This window comes from Cyprinus carpio, chromosome A10 (assembly GCF_018340385.1).
Source record: "Cyprinus carpio isolate SPL01 chromosome A10, ASM1834038v1, whole genome shotgun sequence".
Taxonomy (NCBI): Eukaryota; Metazoa; Chordata; class Actinopteri; order Cypriniformes; family Cyprinidae; genus Cyprinus; species Cyprinus carpio.
In genome coordinates, this window is record NC_056581.1 from 7,400,552 (window position 1) to 7,425,023 (window position 24,472).

Below are 24,472 nucleotides of genomic sequence, written 5' to 3' on the forward strand. Positions count from 1 at the left end.
GACAGCTAACCAATTACAACACATTTTGTTTTTCAATAGGCTTCATCAAATCCAGAACTAACTGAGCCGTTTGTGCCAGGCTGGGGAGATTTGAATAATGTAAATTTTGTGAAAAATAATTCATTTTTCGAACCACCAAGCATGATAGCATGTTCTAGTACACCCCAAAACAAAATCAAGACTTTGTAAAAGAGCATAGTAAGACCCCTTCAATTTATATGAGGAAAGTAATGATGATACAATCTAATTATTGTAATTTTTCTCATTCAGATGGGGAGGGAGAGGGACAGCTGTCACCTCCTGTTGGAGCTGGAATCAACAGTAACAGCTGGAGCTTCCGCTACGGTGCAGGCCCTGGCTATGGTCCTCCACAAGTCCTGAAGCCAGGAGAGATCCCCCCTGAAGCCTTCATCATTCCAGGCTCCCCTGCCATCATCTCCATCCGGCAGGACCCAGGTGCCGTTGATGATAAGGGCGAGTTCATCACCTTTGGAAAGAAAGAGGAGTCTAAGAAGAAGAAAAAGAAGAAGAAGGAAAAGAAGGACAAGAAGGATAAAGGAAAAGATGATGGCGAGGAGTAACAAAGAAGATCCCACTACAGTATTATAGCTATCAACTTATGTTTGTAGCAAACGCTAACAGAAAGACAAAACCAAAAATACTGAAAATGTAAAGAGAGGAGAAATTCCTTCTATATACCTTATTTACCAATTCCATTTTAAGAAAGAATAGAGTTTGTGCTGTATGCACAAACATAAAAATTGAAAATTAGCCCGTGAACCTGTGACTCTGATTGGCTATTTTCCTAGTTCTGGTGCAGAAATGAATCAGTGATGTCCAAGAAAGAACTTCAGTCTGCAAAATGCAAACCAAGCCTTGCACCTTGTAAATGACATTTTCAACCATGATGTGGGAAGTCCCTCTCCTCTTTTAAGAGGTTCAAATGAATCCAGTTAAACTGAATATGAACTCATGCCACACTAAGAGCTTTTTCTAACTTCATCCCTGCCTTCCGCCTCAACGTCAGATGGGGAAGAAACAACCACCCCTGGCCCCATCTCACTCGATCTGCTGGAATCAAAACTTTGTAAAAGAAAAAAAAGGACTACAACTTTATCAGAAAGATCAGTGTCTGATTTTTATAGCAGATCAAAAATAAATGCCTACAGAGATGGGAATGTAGCAGCGAAATCACTTGCTTTACACTCATAAAAACGTCCTAGAACAGGGCACAGAGTTCGCTAACGCTTCTGTCCTGCTCCCAAAGTAATGCTGAAATCTCCGAATGATGCTTTACTCAGTGTATTTTCTAAGAGCAAGTAAATCTCATCTTATACAGTCCAAAATTATGAACTCCCATGATTTGTATGAATGCAAATCACAAATTGATGTGCGTTCTTGCTCCCTATTGCATAATACACTATGTACAGGCTGTCATCATGCTGTACACTTAAAATCACCACAGGACTGAAGCACAACAGCCTCTCAAAAGTCTGTAAAATAGTAGAATGGATGCTTGTGGCTTCATTTCACAAAACACCCACTTCCTTTGCTGCTGTTTTGAATGTTTGATAGATGTCATCCCACTTCCTGCCAGCTTTATGTCTTGGTCCAGCTACTTGCCCTTAGCAACTGCTTGTAACTTTCGTATATCTGAAGTTGCCAACCTCCCTTTATCTGGTGTGCATTGCTGGCCCCATGTCAGTACTGCCCCCTGGTGGCTCATATTGTACAATGTGACAAGAAAGAGCAGAAAATTCAAGCCAGTATTATTGTCACATCTTCTGCTGGAAACATAAGCACAGGTACTGGCCCCTACATGCACACACAGTGTTTATGCTACACACATACACACACACACACCAGTGTATATGCTCTCACATCAGTTGAACCACCATGGACTATGCAGCCATGCTTTTGGACATGTTTAACTACAGCATATGGTGCTTTCTAGGGTAAAAATAGAGGTTGAGTGGAGATTAGTGTGAGGAGACCACAATGGTGGGCAGTACAGAGTTTTTCTAATGTATATAATCAATGATGAGATATAGCTTCATGACAGTTCCACAGTTGTTGATTCAAATTTTGTAAATAATGGGAATGTTTACTTAACATTCAGACACCATGCTTAAATTTTCTGTTTTTAAGAGGGAGCACATCCCTCCTTTCTTTCCCTTCTAAGTCTGTAGAGATACTGTTCAGTAAAGGAGAGATGTTTGTGCTGCTATGAGATCGTATCATCACAAAACACACACACACACACACACACACACACACACACACACACACACACACACACTCACACTCTCTCTCTCTCTCTCTCTCTCTCTCTCTCTCACTTGAGTCTCTTTCAGGTGTGGTTCAGTGCTGTCAGATCACCAAGTGACTGTTTTGCATGTTAAGCGCAAATAAAACAGAAATTATATATAGATATAAATGAACAGATATGTTTTTCATAAATATTTTTTTCTCATTTCTGATGGAACTGGAGATGTGTATTGTCTCTGCTGAAGTATGTAGACATTAATCAAATTATTCATACACAAACATACACTGATTACATACACACATCGTGCATAAAAAGAAGACACCGAAACCATGTCGGCTCTGTATTGATCGACGTTAACATTAACATTCTAGGTATATGTAATGCTGTAGTGTTATGGTCTAACTTGCTTTTCTTTACAACCTTATGATTTTTGCAACTTGAAAGAATCAATCCTTTGTTTTACGCTAGGCTTTGAAATCAATAACACTTTAATGTGAGCCAGTTCATACTTCCCTATAATATAAACCTCTCCCTTCAAAAAAAAATAAATAAAAAAAAATAAAAAAAAAAATAAAAAAAAAATAAATAAAAAAAAAAAATGATAAAACAGGAAATAAAAAGGTCTATGTATTCTGCTTGTGTGTAGTAATTATATATCAATTCATCCAGTGCCTAAGTGGCACTATGCTTTTGACTTTGACAGTGCAAATATGTTGGACAATTTTTTTTTTTTTTACCCCTGCTCATCAGTGTAATGGTGTTTATTATTTTATATTACTTTATGAAATCTGGTAATGTGTTTTGTTTATAAATCACAAATAAAGTTTTCTTTCATAAGTATTGGAGATTTATCTGTGGTTTTTATTTTGTCTGTCTGTATTGTTAGTAACACAGTAACAGCTCGAATAATATTCTCTATCTCTCTCTCTCTCTCTCTCTCTCTCTCTCTCTCTCTCTCTATATATATATATATATGTGTGTGTGTGTGTGTGTGTGTGTGTGTGTGTGTGTGTGTGTTTTTCATCTTCTGCGCTAAAAATATAATTACCCCACATGCATTTTGCACATGCATGTGCTGACCTAACACTTTTCACCAGCTGGATATTTGTCATTAAACTGGTTCACAAACATAAGCTTACAGTGGCAGGCCATATGCTAGCTTTACTGAGCTTTCTATTGCAAGATTTTCGGTGCCTATTCAAATGGACCTGAACGTTCCAACCGCAAAAATCATAGAACTCTTCTGAAACAAACTGCCGCTACTGTTTTCCAAGGAGTGAAATAGGAGGATTAAGTCATGTTCGCATGTTTGGGTCGGAAATTATTTAAGTAACGAGAAATTAAAAGCTTGAACGGCAAGTATGTATACTCTATTTTATTTAACATTTCATTTATAATTTTACTTCCGTATATTGAATGTAGAATACTTTATCGAGCCAAATTTCATTGTACGGACATTATTGCCTAATTCTGCAGTCGGATCTTCTATTCCAGCGACTATACGGAGTGAGCTGTCCATGGTGCTGAAAACACGCGCCAGTTTGTGGCGTGTGTAGCTGGCATGAACTACATCAATAAATGCTCTAAAAAAATTTAAATTGTATATAAATGACTCTTTATCCATATAAATGCTCACAAACAGTTTCAATTAAAAGAAAGACTGTAATATCATATTGGTAGGCCTAATGTTGGTTTATGTGGTTTAAATACAGTGTGAACAAAAGTCCACGGTAATATTTCGTGTATATTTAGGGTTTTGTATTAACCAGGTCTCCCTATAAGGAAATAATACTATTTCAGGATTATCTGTGACCAAGTTAGAATGAAACTGTGGATTTAAACCTATCTACATTATCAGAAACATCGCTGTAAATATGGAGCACCTGCACACCATGAATTAAACCTCACAGACTAAACCTAAACTCAATTTAACCACACAGCGTCGCTGTTGACTAGCTCTGCTTTTTTGGGCATAAGAACACACCCATTGGTGTGGGTATTTCTCTATTCTGTTAACGTTTGTCCGAAATTGCAGTGCGGTCGACGACATAAATCAGTTGTTTGTGAAGAGCATTTTGAAACAACGCTTTACTATATTACATCAAGAAAAATGGAGAAAATGTCTAAACTGAGTTTTGCCAAATGGCCACTATGGATAACATCGCTTCTTTTCTGCGTTACCGCTGCTGATTTTCGTTATTCTGTGCCGGAGGAAACAAAGACAAAATATGTTATTGGAAGTCTGAGTAAGGACCTTAATTTGGATTCTAATCGCTTGAGGATTCGCAAAGCCCGTTTGGATTACCAAGAGGATAAACGATACTGTGAAGTAGACCTAGATTCTGGAAATCTTTTTGTTTCGGAAAGGATCGACAGAGAAATGCTGTGCGGAACGACATCCCCCTGCCTCATGCACTTTGAATTCGTTCTCGAAAATCCTTTAGAGCTTCATAACGTTGTTTTGGAAGTCCAGGACATCAATGACAACCCTCCTGTTTTTCCCAAAGATTCAATTAAACTGGAGATAAGCGAAGGAGCACCGACCGGAAGTAAATTACAAATTGCTCGTGCACGGGATTTGGATGTGGGAATGAATTCAGTCCAGACATATATTCTTAGTCAAAACAAACATTTTGTTCTTGATACAAAATCAAATAAAGACAGGTATGTGGACATTGTTTTGAAAAACAGTCTGGACAGAGAGACAAAAGGAGAGCATTCCTTTATATTGTCTGCAGTGGATGGGGGAAATCCTCCTAAATCTGGAACAGTTGTTATTGAAGTGTTCGTGATAGACGTGAATGATAATGCACCATTATTTTCGCAACCTTTGTACAATACTCGTTTATCTGAAAATGCAGTACTTGGAACTTCTGTCATCAAAATTGCTGCGATCGATGTTGATGAGGGCGCAAATGGTCAAGTAACGTATTATATCAATCACCTATCTGACAATACAAAAGAACTGTTTAAAATTGACGAAAAATATGGAGAAATATCTGTAATTGGACAGTTGGACCACGAAAAGGCCTCCTCGTATGAGATGGAAGTGCAGGCGGAGGATGGTGGAGGTCAGACAGGCCATTGTAAAATTGTTATTGAAATAGATGACGTCAATGATAACGCCCCTGTTATATCTGTAAAGTCTCTGAAAAACCAAATCCCAGAAAACATCCCAGCCGGTTCAGAGATCGCTGTAATAAACGTGAAGGACCAAGATTCCGGTGAAAACAGCCGGGTTAGTTGTTCCATTTCGACAAGTCTGCCATTTAAACTACAGCCGTACATCAAGTCTTATTTCATTATCACTACAACTCGTTCTCTTGATCGGGAACAAATCGAAAATTACAATGTAACAATAACAGCAACGGATGGAGGTACACCCCCTTTATTCTCCAATAAAACTCTGAACATACAAGTTTCAGACATTAACGACAACCCCCCTACATTTGAATTACAGACATATGTCGTTTATATAAGTGAAAATAACAAACCAAGTACGTCTGTTTGTTCTGTCAGTGCAAATGACCCAGACTGGAGACAGAACGGGACAGTACTGTACTCTCTGGTAACCAGTGAAGTCAATGGGGTCCCAGTGTCCTCATTTCTATCTATAAATGGAGATACAGGGGTGATTCATGCAGTAAGATCATTTGACTATGAGCAGTTCAGAAATTTCACTGTTAAAGTTGTTGCCAGAGACAATGGATCTCCACCGCTCAGCAGTAACGTGACTGTGAAAGTCTTCATAACAGATGAGAATGATAACTCTCCACAGATATTATACCCTGTTCTTGATGGAAAGTCTTTAATGACTGAAATGGTCCCTAAATCGACTCCCTCGGGCTCTCTGGTGTCCAAGGTGATCGCTGTAGACGCTGACTCTGGACAGAATGCATGGATGTCCTATCAGATTGTCAAATCGACTGATCCGGGACTGTTCACTATTGGTCTCCATAGTGGAGAGATCAAAACACAACGAGACATTTCTGAATCTGACAGTATGAAGCAGAACCTTGTTATTTTGGTGAAGGATAATGGACAACCCTCACTGTCAACAACTTGTGCTGTAAATTTACTAATTTCTGACAACCTTTCTGAAGTTCCTGAACTTAAAGATATGACTTATGAGGACAACTCTAAATTATCGTCCTACTTGATCATTGCGTTAGTTTGCGTATCCACCTTCTTCCTGACATTCATCATACTGATCGTGGCAGTGAAGTTTTGTCACAGGAGAAAGCCCAGACTGCTGTTTGATGGAGCAGTTGCTGTTCCCAGCACCTATTTCTCTCCCAACTATGCAGAGGTGGATGGAGCAGGAACTCTCCGCAGCTCTTACAATTATGATGCATATCTAACCACAGGCTCACGCACCAGTGACTTTAAGTTTGTGAGCTCATATAATGAAAACACACTTCCTGCTTGTGGGACTCTGATGAAGAGCGACATCGATTCTAATATGTTGCACCAGTCTGACGAAGGGGAGTGTACAGAGGTAAAGGTCTGTTTTAATCCTTAAAATTTGCCTGTCTCTATTGTGACTTGGAAACAGCTGCAAAAAAAAAAAGAAAAAAAAAAAGAAAGAAAGACAAGAAAACATGACGATGATGCATTTAAGTCCTTAAAATGCTTTAGAACCGATTCTTATTTTCATTTTTGCATTGTCTTCCTTTGATATTTTAATAGAAATTCCTTTTTATATATATTCTCTTGGACTTCCACAACTGTTATGATGGGGAAAATCTTTGCTAGTTATTTCTTCTTGCAAGAAAATAAATCATAGTATCGGCGCCTCTGTCTGCTCCTGAGTCTTATGTGATTCACATTTTACATGGTCATTTTCAACATCCTGAAAGAGTTGTAGACTTCGGCGCCTTTAAAATTAACCTTTAAAAATTAAATGAGTGTGCTGACGGGGTTTAACGTTTTGCCTGTAGATATTTTCACACTACGCAGTGTGTCGCTGTTGATCTGTGCTGGGAATTTGTTCATCTGTCCACCCATTTGCTTTGCATCATATTTTCAGATCATACCTCTCATGTTCAGACCACTGCTGTTTGTGTCTGAGGACAATAAATATCTTAATAATAGGCCTATTAAATCGTCTTAAATAATTTCCTTCACGTTTATTTAGAATGGAATACACGTCAGCATATGCGTCGCGGCGATCAATGTGGAAAGCCATTGTCCTTTATTCATTCACTGCTTCATTATGCTTTGGAGATATACGTTATTCCTTTCTAGAGGAAATAAAGCCAGGGTCAGTGGTAGGCAATATTGGCAGGATTTAGGAGTCAATGGGGATACATTTTCATCGCGGAATCCAAAGATTGAATTTGATGGAAGAAACCGCTACAGTGAAATCAACGCGCAAAAACCTTTGTTCTCATTAGCTTTTGATTCCTTCATGGAAATACCCCTTGAACTACACCGTAAAACTCTGGAGATTCAAGACATAAACGACAACAACCCGACCTTCCCCCACAGGGAGGTAAAATTAGATATCCCAGAATTTACAATTAAAGGGTCCCGATTTTCCATCGACGAGGCTGATGCAGATGTGGATGGAGCAGGAACTCTCTGCAGTTCTTACAATTATGATACGTATCTAACCACAGGCTCGCACACCAGTGACTTAAGTTTATAAGCTCATATCATGAAAACACACTTCTGCTGTTGGGACTCTGAAAAAGAGCACAATAATTAATTTAGCTCGAGCATGATGACATTTGACATTACAGGGAATGTAGATGAGATAAGAAAGGCTTAAATTCTTTGGACTGTGTTTTATTTTGGCATTTCATTATGTCTCGACTGATTATACTTTTTTTTTTTTTTTTTAATGATATCGGCATTTTCTACTTATTATAATGAAAACAATTTAAATGTATCAGATTATTTTGGTCGCGAATTTTGGATCGTATGAATCTATATCCTTGCACACCTTCACCAGTACTTGAACGCTGCATTAACCAATTCTCGAAAAAAATGAAAGATATACAGGTTTATTTTAGAGGAATTTCTCTCTCTTGTTTTTCTTCCCTATTGCCTTTTGTTAGTGTGAATTGCGGTGTTTATTGTGGATAATATGGTTTTGGCTAGTGAAGTTGTGTATTTGATCTCTGCAAGTTTTAACGGATACTTGAGATTTTCAGTTGTTGTTTTAGTCTAAAAACAAAGTTAGATTTGAGTAAGTTTTAACCAGATCATACCTCTGATCTGAAAGTTCCTTTCATTAGACATGATTTCCAAGCTGACTCTTGGAAAGCTGTTGGCAGAATTTTCCTGAAAGGTTACAAAGACTGCCAGTACATTCCAATAAAGCTGCTCCCCCCCCCCCCCCCTTTATGGAGGAGGTGCTTTTTGGTGCAGTATACAGTGACCTGATAGAGTGCTTCCTTCAGTTTGTAAGCACCCAAGAACGAGAAATTCTTCAATGTGCATTACAGGATTTCTCTTCTGTTGAACTTGATGAACTGTTGGAAGTTCTTGACAGCTATGAATGCCGCAGAAAAGTCTCTGCAGAAAACTTCTCCGAAATTCTGAAGGAGATTTCCCTCAAAGACCTTGTCCAAAAGCCAATGTTTGTGTTAGACTGTTGGAAGGACATCACACAATCACAAATCTCCCTTACTTTTGAGGAGCTAAAAGAGATGTATGCTAAACTCCTACCAACAACTAAAAAGGTCTTAGGACTTTTGAAGTTCCCTGCTGATATGACAGCAAAGTAAAGAGAAGTAGCACATCATCTGAAAAGGTACATCAGAGAAATGGATGATGAGAAACTAGGAAAGTTTCTGAGGTTCTGCACAGGATGTCACTTGATTGTGTCAGACCGCATCTTGAGTGTTGAGTTTGCAGTGATGTCAGATTTCACAAGGCGCCCTATTGGTCGTACATGTGGGATGTTCCTTCAGCTGTGTGAGAACTATGAGAATTTTCCAGACTTCTGTGCTGAATGTAATGCTGTTTTGGAGAGGAACATTTGGGTAATGGACATAGTTTAACGTAGTTGTATTGGCCTAAAAGTGTTAAAACATTTATCACTTTGTGGTCAAAAATACCGTGTATATCCACGAATAGAAAGATAGCCCCCCCCCCTTCATTTAAAACTGATTTGCTTGTTGATTTAATATGAATTTAAAGTTAAGATTTTTTTCGTCCAATGTCTGTGAGGTCATCCGGTTTCAGCACCACAAGTCTGGACAGCGCCAGAACGGTCTGTTGTATTTTATCTTTGATTGCGTGACAATTTTCAGTTCTTTCCCAACATAAATATATCTACACGATTATATAAATTATCTTACAATAAAACGAGCTAACAAACATGAGGCTTCACTTGGTTGATCACTGTAATCTTTTCAATACATATATTAATGTTGCAATAAACAGAAAAATACTCACAGTGTCGCTATTCACCAAGTGTGCAGACTGATGCGTCTCTCCTCCCACACCTAATGTACGCAATATGAGCTCTGTCTATTAGAATAAGTGCCGCACAAAATGGAGTAACAGTCTGTCGACACACATAGACTTATAATATAATTCGTGAAAGATTCGCTTACTGTTGAGAAGGTGCAATATCAAATCTTCAAAAATGGAATACTGGTTATTTTTACGTCCTTTCTTTGCGTTTTTCGTGGCTTTCATTATGTTTCCTCTGAGATCCGTCTGTGATGATCTGAGCTACAATGTTCCGGAAGAAACGAAGAGCCAGTATGTGATTGGAAATATAGCAAAGGATCTCAGGATGGATGTGAAACAATTATTTGCTCGTAAGGCTCGGATAGACAGTGAGGACACCAGCAAACGGTACTGTGATATTAATCTGAATACTGGTGATTTAATCGTGGCAGAGACAATAGACCGAGAGGAGCTTTGTGGATCACAAATTCCCTGCATTCTTAGCCATGATCTCGTCCTGGAAAACCCTCTTGAAATCCATCGTATAATTCTGCAAATTCAGGATATAAATGACAACGCACCACTATTTCCAAATGAGCGTATTCACTTTGAAATAGGAGAATCAGCAGTTAAAGGCCAGCGATTTCGTTTGCATGAGGCTCATGATTCAGATATCGGGAATAACGCACTCAATGCTTATTCACTAGAGAAAAATAAGCATTTTGTTTTAAATGTTCATGATACTGCAGATGGGGGAAAATACGCTGAACTCGTGTTGGAAAAGGAGTTGGATCGTGAACAGCAGAAGGAGATAGATATGATACTCACAGCCACTGATGGTGGTTCACCGCAGAGGTCTGCCACTGCTGTCATACACATCACTGTTCTCGATGCTAATGATAATGTCCCAGTGTTTAGTGAGTCTGTTTATAAGGTCACCCTGGCTGAAAGTACACCTTCAGGAACAGAAATAATCAGAGTGAGAGCCACTGATGCAGATGAAGGTCCAAACGGGGAAGTGACTTATGAATTCAGCAGAATTTCACATAAAGCTGCAAAATTATTTTCTATTGATAAGACAACCGGACGAATTATGTTGGTTGGGGAAATTGATTATGAAAATGAAAAAAACTATGAAATGGGGATACATGCTCAGGATGGTTCTGGATTAGCATCAACTGCTAAAGTTATAATAGATATAACTGATGTCAATGACAATCCGCCAAGAATCATCCTTAAATCTTTGAAAAATCCAGTACCTGAAAACTCTGATACAGGCACTGAGGTGGGAATCATTAATGTTCAAGATAAAGACTCAGGAGAAAACCGGCAGATTCGTTGCTCTGTTCAGCAAAATGTTCCTTTCAAACTGAACCCATCTGTTAAAAACTATTTCTCTCTAGTGACTACAAAAGCTCTAGACCGAGAGAAAGAATCTGATTACAACATTACAATCACAGCCACAGATGGGGGATCTCCACCATTATCCACCTCCATGACAATTCATTTATATGTCTCAGATGTGAATGACAATCCTCCTGTATTTGTGCAGCAGTCATACAGTGCTTATATAAGTGAAAATAACAAGCCAGGCACTTCTGTTTGTTCTGTCAGTGCAAATGACCCAGACTGGAGACAGAACGGGACAGTACTGTACTCTCTGGTAGCTAGTGAAGTCAATGGGGTCCCAGTGTCCTCATTTCTATCTATTAATGGAGATACAGGGGTGATTCATGCAGTAAGATCATTTGACTATGAGCAGTTCAGAAACTTCACTGTCAAAGTTGTTGCCAGAGACAATGGATCTCCACCGCTCAGCAGTAACGTGACTGTGAAAGTCTTCATAACAGATGAGAATGATAACTCTCCACAGATATTATATCCTGTTCCTGATGGAAAGTCTTTTATGACTGAAATGGTCTCTAAAGCGACTCTCTCAGGCTCTCTGGTGTCCAAGGTGATCGCTGTAGACGCTGACTCTGGACAGAATGCATGGCTGTCCTATCAGATTGTCAAATCTACTGATCCAGGACTGTTCACTATTGGTCACCATAGTGGAGAGATCAAAACACAACGAGACATTTCTGAATCTGACAATATGAAGCAGAACCTTGTTATTTCGGTGAAGGATAACGGACAGCCCTCACTGTCAACAACCTGTGCTGTAAATTTACTGATTTCTGACAACCTTTCTGAAGTTCCTGAACTTAAAGATATGACTTATGAGGATAACAACTCTAAATTATCATCCTACTTGATCATTGCATTAGTTTGCGTGTCCACCTTCTTCCTGACGTTCATCATACTGATCGTGGCAGTGAAGTTTTGTCACAGGAGAAAGCCCAGACTAATGTTTGATGGAGCAGTTGCTGTTCCCAGCACCTATCTCCCTCCCAACTATGCAGATGTGGATGGAGCAGGAACTCTCTGCAGCTCTTACAATTATGATACATATCTAACCACAGGCTCGCGCACCAGTGACTTTAAGTTTGTGAGCTCATATAATGAAAACACACTTCCTGCTAGTGCAACTCTGAAAAAGCAGCACAATATTAAATTTGGAACAAGCATGATAACACTTGATGTTACAGGGAATGAAGATGAGGTAAGAGAGGCTTGAATATTTATTACTTTATGTATTTTGAATAGTATTGCCATTGGTAGTTTCAGCTGCTTTACTGTTTAAGGTGGTTGTTGTTTAAACATTTTTAGGTGCATAAATCATGAAAACCTCACACTTTATTGTTCTGTATGATATTGCTATCAGTCCTTTAGTATTTCTGCATTTCTTTTTAGCTTATATAACACGTTTGCTACTGATAGAGGGAAAACTGCTTATGAACCAAATTATTGGGTCATCAAATTTTGATCTCATGAATTTGTATAGTTTCTGCACGTCATTCAGATTTCTTGGTGTTATGGAAGTGAACATTGCCTTCATCAATTATGAAAAATACAATGGTTTACTTTTGAGGCATTTATTTATCTTATTTTTGTTCCTTATTGCATTGATTATGACCACGGCAGTACCAAAGTGGTTTTTTTTTTTTTTTTTTTTTCCTAGGAAAAAGTGAATAATGTGACCTTGACTAGTAAAACTGTGTATTTGATCTTTTTCTGAATTAACATTTTCCTGGCTTTTTCATACAAGGTTAATAGTTACGGTGGCCGAGAGAGAGCTCAATGCGCTACAAATTACTAAAAATAAAAAATAAAAAAATAATAATAATAATAAAAAACCCCTGCAAATACTCACAACACAAACCAAAAACCGTGCTTCCCTTAAACATTTCTGGTGTAGTCTGTGCATTTGCAGCGCGTTTCTGTATTTGTTTGTTTGTTTTGTATTTGCAGGCTTTTTGTGTTGGGAGAATTTGCAGCGTGTTTTTATATTTGGTTGTGTTTTGGGAATTTGCAGTGCTTGTGTTATCAAATTGATGAAGATGTTTTCTTAATTAGCAGGTGTCTTTTTCTATTTGCAAGGAATTTTTTTTTTTTGTATTTTTTTTTTCTCCTCATTTGCAGCGCTTTGAGCCCTCTTGGCCACCGTATATAGTAAAATGTACAACATTTAAAACCTACTAAAGAACCAAGTTTAGTTGAAATGGTGAAAAAGACATTCGTTACTAGAACGGATTTACTTATTTATTTAATATAAATTCAGGGTAACATCAGTATATTCTCAACCAGTCTGTCTTTGAGCTTATTTAGTTTCAGCACCACAAGCATGGACACCGCCAGCACTGACTGTTGTATTTTTTCTCTAAAGACGTGACGTCTTTCCCTGTTTAATTATTTTAAGGTAAATAAATATTGAAAAATAACACGTTTATATATATATATATATATATATATATATATATATATATATATATATATATATATATATATATATATATATATATATATATATATATATATAAAACATCAGACTTATTCTGGTTCCTACCCGTCTTTTCATGCAAGACGCAATGAGCAGAAAAATACTCACAGTGTCGCTATTGACCAAGAATGTAGACTGATGTGTCTCTCCTCCCACACTTAATGCATGCAATATGAGCTCTGTCTGTTAGACTGAACGCCGCACAAAATGGAGTAACAGGCTGTATACACCGACAGAATTAATTGAACATCCGTCAAAGAGTCACTAACTGTTGAGTATTTGCAATATCAAATCTTCAAAAATGGAACATGGATTATTTTCAGTTCCTTTCTTTACATATTTTGTTGCTCTTATTCTCTTTGCTCTGAGAACCGTCTGTGATGATCTGAGCTACAATACTGATGAAGAAACGAAGCGCCAGTATGTAATTGGAAATATAGCCAAGGATCTCAGAATGGATGTGAAACAATTATCTGCTCGTAAGGCTCGGATAGACAGTGAGGACAGCAGCAAACGGTACTGTGATATTAATCTGAATACTGGTGATTTAATCGTGGCAGAGACAATAGACCGAGAGGAGCTTTGTGGATCTCGAATGTCCTGTATTGTCAGTTATGAGCTCGTTCTGGAAAACCCTCTTGAAGTCCATCGTATAATTCTGCAAATTCAGGATATAAATGACAACGCACCACGATTTCCAAACGAACGTATTATCTTTGAAATAAGAGAATCGGCAGATAAAGGCCAGCGATTCCGTTTGGATGAGGCGCACGACAAGGATATAGGACAAAATGGTATTTATGGCTATTCTCTGGCGAAGAATAAACATTTTACTTTGGATATTCACGATAGTGAGGACGGTGGAAAATACGCTGAACTCGTGTTGGAAAAGGAGTTGGATCGTGAACGGCAGAAGGAGATAGATATGATACTCACAGCCACTGATGGTGGTTCACCGCAGAGGTCTGGCACTGCTGTCATACACATCACTGTTCTCGATGCTAATGATAATGTCCCAGTGTTTACTGAGTCTGTTTATAAAGTCACTCTGGCTGAAAATACACCTTTAGGAACAGAAATAATAAGAGTGAGCGCCACTGATGCAGATGAAGGTCCAAACGGGGAAGTGACTTATGAATTCAGCAGAATATCAGACAAAGCTGTAAAATTGTTTTCTATTGATAAGACAACAGGGCGAATTGTGGTGATTGGTGAAATTGATTATGAAAATGAAAAAAACTACGAAATGGTAATTCAGTCCAAAGATGCCTCCGGATTAGCATCAACTGCTAAAGTTATAATAGATATAACTGATGTCAATGACAATCCGCCTAGAATCATCCTTAAATCATTGAATAGTCCAGTATCTGAAAACTCTGATCCAGGCACTGAGGTAGGAATCATTAATGTTCAAGACAAAGACTCAGGAGAAAACCGGCAGATTCGTTGTTCTGTTCAGCAAAATGTTCCTTTCAAACTGAACCCATCTGTTAAAAACTATTTCTCTCTAGTGACTACAAAAGCTCTAGACCGAGAGAAAGAATCGGATTACAACATTACCATCACAGCCACAGATGGGGGATCTCCGCCATTATCCACCTCCATGACAATTCATTTATTTGTCTCAGATGTGAATGACAATCCTCCTGTATTTGTGCAGCAGTCATACAGTGCTTATACAAGTGAAAATAACGAGCCAGGCACTTCTGTTTGTTCTGTCAGTGCAAATGACCCAGACTGGAGACAGAACGGGACAGTACTGTACTCTCTGGTAGCCAGTGAAGTCAATGGGGTCCCAGTGTCCTCATTTCTATCTATTAATGGAGATACAGGGGTGATTCATGCAGTAAGATCATTTGACTATGAGCAGTTCAGAAACTTCACTGTCAAAGTTGTTGCCAGAGACAATGGATCTCCACCTCTCAGCAGTAACGTGACTGTGAAAGTCTTCATAACAGATGAGAATGATAACTCTCCACAGATATTATATCCTGTTCCTGATGGAAAGTCTTTAATGACTGAAATGGTCCCTAAAACGACTGTCTCAGGCTCTCTGGTGTCCAAGGTGATCGCTGTAGATGCTGACTCTGGACAGAATGCATGGCTGTCCTATCAGATTGTCAAATCTACTGATCCAGGACTGTTCACTATTGGTCTCCATAGTGGAGAGATCAGAACACAACGAGACATTTCTGAATCTGACAATATGAAGCAGAACCTTGTTGTTTCGGTGAAGGATAACGGACAGCCCTCTCTGTCTGCAACCTGTGCTGTAAATTTACTAATTTCTGACAACCTTTCTGAAGTTCCCGAACTTAAAGATATGACTTATGAGGACAACAACTCTAAATTATCGTCCTACTTGATCATTGCGTTAGTTTGCGTGTCCACCTTCTTCCTGACGTTCATCATACTGATCGTGGCAGTGAAGTTTTGTCACAGGAGAAAGCCCAGACTGTTGTTTGATGGAGCAGTGGCTGTTCCCAGCACCTATGTCCCTCCCAACTATGCAGATGTGGATGGAGGAGGAACTCTCCGCAGCTCTTACAATTATGATACATATCTAACCACAGGCTCGCGCACCAGTGACTTTAAGTTTATGAGCTCGTATAATGAAAACACGCTTCCTGCTGGTGAGATTCTGAAAAACGAGCACAATATTCAATTTGGAATCAGCAAGATAACACTTGACATTACAGGGAATGAAGATGAGGTAAGAGAAGTTTAACTCCTCTCGACTCTCTTTAATTATAGTATTGTATTTCCTGGTATCTCCGTTGAGATATATAATAATAATAATAATAATAATAATAATAATAATAATAATAATAATAATAATAATAACAAGTAATAATAATATCAGCCACTTCTTTTTAAAGCAGTTTTTGTTTAACGATGCTGGGTGGCTATTTATGAGAACCTCACGCTTCATTACAAATGTCTGTATTTTATTGTCATCAGCTCTCTTCATTTCCTGCCCTCCATTTTAAGGCATCTATAAAATACGATGGCCACATCTATAAAGAAAACTATTAAATAGACCAGAATGGGTCTTGGGCTTGCTTCTAGTCCCACGATTTAGTAAATTTATTGGCACACAACTACCAGTATCTGGTATGACGACATATCACGTTGCATTGTTGAATTTTAGATATATAGGTTTATTTCCGAAGTAATACTTTGTTTTACTTTTATTTCCTTTTCCTTATCTTTGTTAATAAGACTTTTTTATTTTATTTATCATTATTATTATTATTATTATTATTATAAATAACAAATTTGAGGTCTACATCACTATTATTATTATTATTATTATGATATTGATAGTATATGTGCACACTATTTAAGTTAAAACTTGAAGTTGTCAATACGAAGACATTTTTTATTTTAAAAACTTTTTTTTTTTTTCTTCGTTTTTTTTCCCCGTTTCGCCTAATCTGTCTGTGAAGTCATTCGGTTTCAGAACCACAGGTCTGGACAGCACCAGTACTGACTGAGTGAAAACGTGACATTTTTCACTTACGTTACAATTAAAATTATTCTAAAGTCAATAATTATTTCACAATAAGCTTTGAAATACCTCACACTTTAATGTAGTTGATGTCTGAAGTGTCTTCATTCAATGGACCAGAATATGTAGGCCGCGCTTTATTGCTATCATAAATTTGCATACTTCCTGCCTTCTTGCACACCTTAAACAGTAGCTACTTCAACCTTGCGTTCATCAATTCTGTAAATATATATATATATATATATATAGAGAGAGAGAGAGAGAGAGAGAGAGAGAGAGAGAGAGAGAGAGAGAGAGAGAAAGAGATTATTTTTTTTATAGGAACGTGTTTAGAAAACAAAATGAATGTGGCATTGGCTAAATTGTGTAGTTGAGCTCTGTCAGATTGAAGAGTTTCTTGCAATTTTCTGTTGTTGTTTCAACCTAAAAACAAAATTAGCTCTTTTGTAAATTTGAACGTATATGGTCTGAAAGTATTATAACAGTTATCACTTTGAGGACGATAGTACAGTGTACAAAGATGTTAAAACTTTCGAAAAAAATTAAAAAAATAAACCTAGGTTGAGGCACTGAATATGATAATAAGCCTCTCTGTCTTTTAAAACGGTTTCACTCTTTTATTCAATGTGAATTTAAAGTTACGTTAGTATTTTCTCGTTGAACGTCTCTGAGGTCATCCCGTTTCAGAACCACAAGCATGGACAGCTCCAGAACCGTCTGTTGTTCTTTATCTGTGAATGTGTGCCCATTTCCAATAAGTTTCCTATATTTATTTTATGTAAATTGATATTTTACAATAATAAGCGTTGACAAAAATCAAACTTCACTTGGTTAATCTCTGCTGTCTTTTCAATAAATACATGAATGATGCAATGACCCCAAAAAACTCAGAGTGTCGCTATTCACCAAGACTGATGTGACTCTCATCCCACATTTAATGCATGCAAGATGACGTGTGTTAGAATAAACGCCGCACAAAATGGAGTAACCGCCCGTCAATGCTGACAAAATTATTAGAATATTTTCCGCAAAAGAGTCATTTACTATTCAGCATTTGCAATATCATCTCTTCAGAAATGGAATACAGATTAGTTTCGGTCCCTTTCTTTGCGTTTTTCGTGGCTTTCATTCTATTTCCTCTGACAGCCGTCTGTTTAGATATGAGCTACAATATTCCGGAAGAAACGAAGCGCCAGTATGTGATTGGAAATATAGCAAAGGATCTCAGGATGGATGTGAAACACATATCTGCTCGAAAAGCTCGGATAGACACGGAGGACAGCAGCAAACGGTACTGTGATATTAATCTGAATACTGGTGATTTAATCGTGGCAGAGACAATAGACCGAGAGGAGCTTTGTGGATCACAAATTCCCTGCATTCTTAGCTATGATCTCGTCTTGGAAAACCCTCTTGAAGTCCATCGTATAATTCTGCAAATTCAGGATATAAATGACAACGCACCACGATTTCCAAATGAACGTATTATCTTTGAAATCAGAGAATCAGCAGTTAAAGGCCAGCGATTTCGTTTGGATGAGGCTCATGACGCGGATGTCGGACAAAATGCGATCAACAGTTATGCACTGCAGAACAACCAACATTTTATATTGACTGTACATGATACTGCAGACGGGGGAATATACGCTGAACTCGTGTTGGAAAAGGAGTTGGATCGTGAACAGCAGAAGGAGATAGATATGATACTCACAGCCACTGATGGTGGTTCACCGCAGAGGTCTGGCACTGCTGTCATACACATCACTGTTCTCGATGCTAATGATAATGTCCCAGTTTTTGGTGAGTCTGTTTATAAGGTCACCCTGGCTGAAAGTACACCTTCAGGAACAGAAATAATAAGAGTGAGCGCCACTGATGCTGATGAAGGTCCAAACGGGGAAGTAACGTATGAATTCAGCAGAATGTCAGATAAAACTGCTAAATTATTTTCTATTGATAAGACAACCGGACGAATTGTGGTGACTGGAGAAATTGATTATGAAAAAGACAAAAAGTATGAAATGGGAATTCAAGCGAAAGATGCATCTGGATTAGCATCAACTGCTAAAGTTATAATAGATATAACTGACATTAATGATAATCCACCTAGAATCATCCTTAAATCCTTGAATAATCCAGTACCTGAAAACTCTGATCCAGGCACTGAGGTGGGAATCATTAATGTTCAAGACAAAGACTCAGGAGAAAACCGGCAGATCCGTTGTTCTGTTCAGCAAAATGTTCCTTTCAAACTGAACCCGTCTGTTAAAAACTATTTCTCTCTAGTGACTACAAAAGCTCTAGACCGAGAGAAAGAGTCTGATTACAACATTACCATCACAGCCACAGATGGGGGATCTCCACCATTATCCACCTCCATGTCAATTCATTTATTTGTCTCAGATGTGAATGACAATCCTCCTGTATTTGTGCAGCAGTCATACAGTGCTTATACAAGTGAAAATAACAAGTCAGGCACTTCTGTCTGTTCTGTCAATGCAAATGACCCAGACTGGAGACAGAACGGGACTGTACTGTACTCTCTGGTAGCCAGTGAAGTCAATGGGGTCCCAGTATCCTCATTTCTATCTATAAATGGAGATACAGGGGTGATTCATGCAGTAAGATCATTTGACTATGAGCAATTCAGAAACTTCACTGTCAAAGTTGTTGCCAGAGACAATGGATCTCCACCGCTCAGCAGTAATGTCACTGTGAAAGTCTTCATAACAGATGAGAATGATAACTCTCCACAGATATTATACCCTGTTCCTAATGGAAAGATTTTAATGACTGAAATGGTCCCTAAAGCGACTGTCTCAGGCTCTCTGGTGTCCAAGGTGATCGCTGTAGACGCTGACTCTGGACAGAATGCATGGCTGTCCTATCAGATTGTCAAATCTACTGATCCGGGACTGTTCACTATTGGTCTCCATAGTGGAGAGATCAAAATACAACGAGACATTTCTGAATCTGACAATATGAAGCAGAACCTTGTTATTTTGGTGAAGGATAACGGACAGCCCTCTCTGTCTGCAACCTGTGCTGTAAATTTACTAATTTCTGACAACCTTTCTGAAGTTCCTGAACTTAAAGATATGACTTATGAGGACAACAACTCTAAATTAACATCCTACTTGATCATTGCATTAGTTTGCGTGTCCACCTTCTTCCTGACGTTCATCATACTGATCGTGGCAGTGAAGTTTTGTCACAGGAGAAAGCCCAGACTGTTGTTTGATGGAGCAGTTGCTGTTCCCAGCACCTATCTCCCTCCCAACTATGCAGATGTGGATGGAGCAGGAACTCTCCGCAGCTCTTACAATTATGATACATATCTAACCACAGGCTCGCGCACCAGTGACTTCAAATTCATAAGATCTTACAATGAAAACATAATTCCTGCTGGTGGGACTCTGAAATCAGTTAAAAGTGATTCATTTGAAACACATGTTCTCACTCTTGTCAACACAGAAGAAGCAGATGAGGTATGAGGCCTATTTAATAATGCATTTCTGATATTGTTTTACAGTATTTGCCTCTTTTCAGCTGTGCCTGAAACAAATATTTATATCAGTTTGTCATTTCATTCATAAAGCACATTATACAATTTAATAAATTAGGCTTTTGTCTGTAAGACTTTACTTGATGCGTTTATGTAAAGCATTAAGCATTTTTAATGCATTAGCTGCGCCTTCTAATGAACCTCATAATGCATTGTATGATCTTATGAGCAATTGTTATGATACATTATAATACTTATCTATTCATTGTTGCACCAAAAAGTAGAAAGTATACTTAGAAATTATATTATATTATATTAAAACATTATAAGCAACCAATTTCAGGTGTAACAAGGAATCTGCAAATCATATAATACATTTTATTAATGGTTACATTTATTTCTGAAAAGATATAATGCATTACAATGTACATTATGAATACCTTTATAATTTATTATAAAATCTTCAAGTAAAGTGTTAGTCTTGTGGCTTAAAATCAGTAGATTCTAAGACAAACACTGAGTACAGTTTTTTTTAATGTATTTATTTACTTACTTATCAGTTGTATTGTGTTTACATTACTGTGTCCCACTTTACTTTGAATCCATCTTGATGTATAATTGTAATGTGATAAGCAAACTCAGAGGGTCGCTATTGACCAAGAATGCAATATCCTTTATATCTGCCCTCCCTCTGTCATAACACTTTAAAAATCACGACACGCCTTATTCACACGCATCATTGTATAGGTTTGTGGGCTGATGTAAATATCACTGTGGATTGTGGAAGCTGAATTTAAAATTAACCGACATTAACAAATGGCAATTATGTTCGGATCCTTTTCTTGGTCGACGTGCATCGCGTTCATTTTACTGTTCATGCGCAAAAGCAATGGGGATTTGAGCTACTCCATATCAGAGGAGATGAAACAAGGATCGGTAATCGGAAATATTGCGAAGGATCTCGGTCTTAAAATGTACGGGCTATTATCAAGAAACGCTCGGTTAGACACGGAGGAACATGAAAATCGTTTTTGTGAGATTAACCTACAAAAAGGTGAATTTATTGTGGCGTAGAGAATTGACCGAGAGAAACTGTGCGGTTCAAAAGCATACTGTGTCTTAAAATACGACCTAGTTCTAGAGCACCCGCTAAAACTCCATCGGATTTCTGTGAAAATAGAGGACATAAATGACAATTCACCGCGATTTCCTAAGAAACTAATCAAACTTGAAATTGGAGAATCTATTGGCACAGGAGCACGCTTCCGCTTGGAGGAGGCGCATGACGCAGATGAGGGCCAAAATGGCATTCAAAATTATTCACTTGAGAAAAACGAACACTTTTCTTTATCTATTCATTCTAATACCAATGGAGGGAAATATTGCGAGCTGGTACTGCAAAAAGAACTAGATCGCGAACAAAAGAAAGATATGGATTTGGTTCTTATCGCAATCGATGGTGGAACTCCTCTGAAATCTGGCACTGCTGTAATTCATGTCATTGTCCTGGATGCCAATGATAATATCCCGGTATTTACTCAGCCTTTTTATAAAGTCAGCATTTTAGAAAACTCGCCTTTAGATACCATGGTAGTCAAAGTAAGCGCTGTGGATGCTGACGAAGGAGTGAATGGGCATGGCATTAGCCAAATTTCAGATAAGGCGTCCAGCCTTTTTTCTATTGATAAAACAAGTGGGGAAATTCAAGTTATTAGACCAATAGATTTCGAAGACAAAAACAATTATGAGATACGTATCCAGGCCAAGGATGGTTCTGGCTTGGCTTCTAATGCAAAAGTTGAAATAAATATAATCGATCTCAATGACAACACTCCTGTTATTCATTTAAAATCTAATGATAATTTGGTGGCTATTATTAATGTTCAGGATAAAGACACAGGGGATAACAAAAAGGTTTATTGTACTATTCAAGAAAATGTCCCCTTTAAGCTAAATCCATCTATTAAAAAATATTACTCAATTGTCACTAGAGGTCCTCTGGATCGCGAACTTACTAGCCATTATAAGATAAGTCTAACAGCTACTGATGGCGGAACTCCACCTTTATCATCCTCCAAAATAATTTACTTATCAGTTACTGATATCAATGACAACTCCCCTGTATTTGAGCAGCAGTCCTACAGTGCTTATATAAGTGAAAATAACAAACCAGGCACTTCTGTCTGTTCTGTCAATGCAAATGACCCAGACTGGAGACAGAACGGGACAGTACTGTACTCTCTGGTAGCCAGTGAAGTCAATGGGGTCCCAGTGTCCTCATTTCTATCTATTAATGGAGATACAGGGGTGATTGATGTAGTAAGATCATTTGACTATGAGCAGTTCAGAAACTTCACTGTCAAAGTTGTTGCCAGAGACAATGGATCTCCACCTCTCAGCAGTAACGTGACTGTGAAAGTCTTCATAACAGATGAGAATGATAACTCTCCACAGATATTATATCCTGTTCTTGATGGAAAGTCTTTAATGACTGAAATGGTCCCTAAAGCGACTGTCTCAGGCTCTCTGGTGTCCAAGGTGTTCGCTGTAGATGCTGACTCTGGACAGAATGCATGGCTGTCCTATCAGATTGCCAAATCGACTGATCCGGGACTGTTCACTATTGGTCTCCATAGTGGAGAGATCAGAACACAACGAGACATTTCTGAATCTGACAATATGAAGCAGAACCTTATTATTTCGGTGAAGGATAATGGACAGCCCTCTCTTTCTACAACCTGCACTGTAAATGTACTAATTTCTGACAACCTTTCTGAAGTTCCTGAACTTAAAGATATCACTTATGAGGACAACAACTCTAAATTAACATCATATTTGATAATTGCATTAGTTTGCGCGTCCACCTTCTTCCTGACGTTCATCATACTGATCGTGGCAGTGAAGTTTAGTCACAAGAGAAAGCCCAGACTGATGTTTGATGGAGCAGTTGCTGTTCCCAGCACCTATTTCCCTCCCAACTATGCAGAGGTGGATGGAGCAGGAACTCTACGCAGTTCTTACAATTACGATACATATCTAACCACAGGCTCATGCACCAGTGACTTTAAGTTCATCACGTCTTTCAATGAAAACACAATTCCTTTCACTCAAACTTTGTGTTGTGACAAAAAAACAACAAACACATGTAGTGACACCACTGGCGAAGGACTCCGCTACCCCACTCTGGTAAATTAATATGTTCCATTAGTAGCTTTGTGTATTCGCTGTGTGTATTTTTTTTTTTTTTTTGTGATTCTGTCCTGATTCTTATATTCTTAAAAAAAAAAAAAAAAAATGCAGACATTTCTGATCTGTGTATCATTAGCCTCACAGTCATTATTCTCTGTTAGAGTTGTATAAATCTGAGGTTTTCTGTCATGCCTATTTACCTGTTTTAAAATACACATACACATTAATTCATCTGTAAAGTGAAAGACTTAACTGCTATGATTCTTGTAAAAAGAATAATTAAAATCATCACAGCACTAATAATATTGAAATAAGGTAATAAAATGGAGTTGTAATTGACATTTCAGTTTCCTTTTCCCATTTAATTTCCCACTCTTCATTATTTTATTGTATGTTTTATTGTACAGTTGTTTAAAATATTTATTCACTGTTATTAAGTAGCTTTCAATGTATTATTTTACTGTGGCTTTTTGATATTTGTAACTTTTTTTATCTAAAAAATAAGCTTTCAAAGACAAATTTTCACACAAGCAAGTACTTGCCCTATAAAGAACAAATGGAAAAGAAAAAAAAAATGTTCCTAGCTTTTGTTGTCTTGTCCTTGTACTTTAGAAAAAAAAAGAAAAGTAAAAAAGAGACAAATTAACACAGAAAAATAAAAATAAATAAATAAACTGACTTGTTATCTTTTGGAAATATATAAGAAAA

At 37.9% G+C, this 24,472-nt stretch overlaps 2 protein-coding genes across 11 annotated transcripts in view; both read left to right on the plus strand.

Moving 5' to 3' along the window:
• The window catches only part of LOC109108067 (protocadherin alpha-C2-like), a 43,854-nt gene extending 40,745 nt beyond the window's left edge, over positions 1-3,109 (plus strand). For all 3 annotated transcript variants that reach the window (XM_042764926.1, XM_042764925.1, XM_042764924.1), the window contains exon 4: positions 271-3,109. In XM_042764926.1, the coding sequence (XP_042620860.1) occupies positions 271-581 (311 nt within the window). In that variant the 3' untranslated portion in view covers positions 582-3,109. The remainder of the gene's footprint in view (positions 1-270) is intronic.
• A 1,169-nt stretch (positions 3,110-4,278) lies between these two features.
• Positions 4,279-24,472, plus strand: part of LOC109063108 (protocadherin beta-16-like) — a 115,153-nt gene continuing 94,959 nt past the window's right edge. For 2 of the 8 annotated variants that reach the window (XM_042764948.1, XM_042764959.1), the window contains exon 1: positions 4,279-6,767. In XM_042764948.1, the coding sequence (XP_042620882.1) occupies positions 4,380-6,767 (2,388 nt within the window). In that variant the 5' untranslated portion in view covers positions 4,279-4,379. Of the gene's footprint in view, positions 6,768-9,763; positions 12,282-13,740; positions 16,273-17,889; positions 20,559-24,472 lie in introns of those variants that run through there. The other 6 variants (XM_042764941.1, XM_042764955.1, XM_042764940.1 and 3 more) reach the window with 4 other exon arrangements.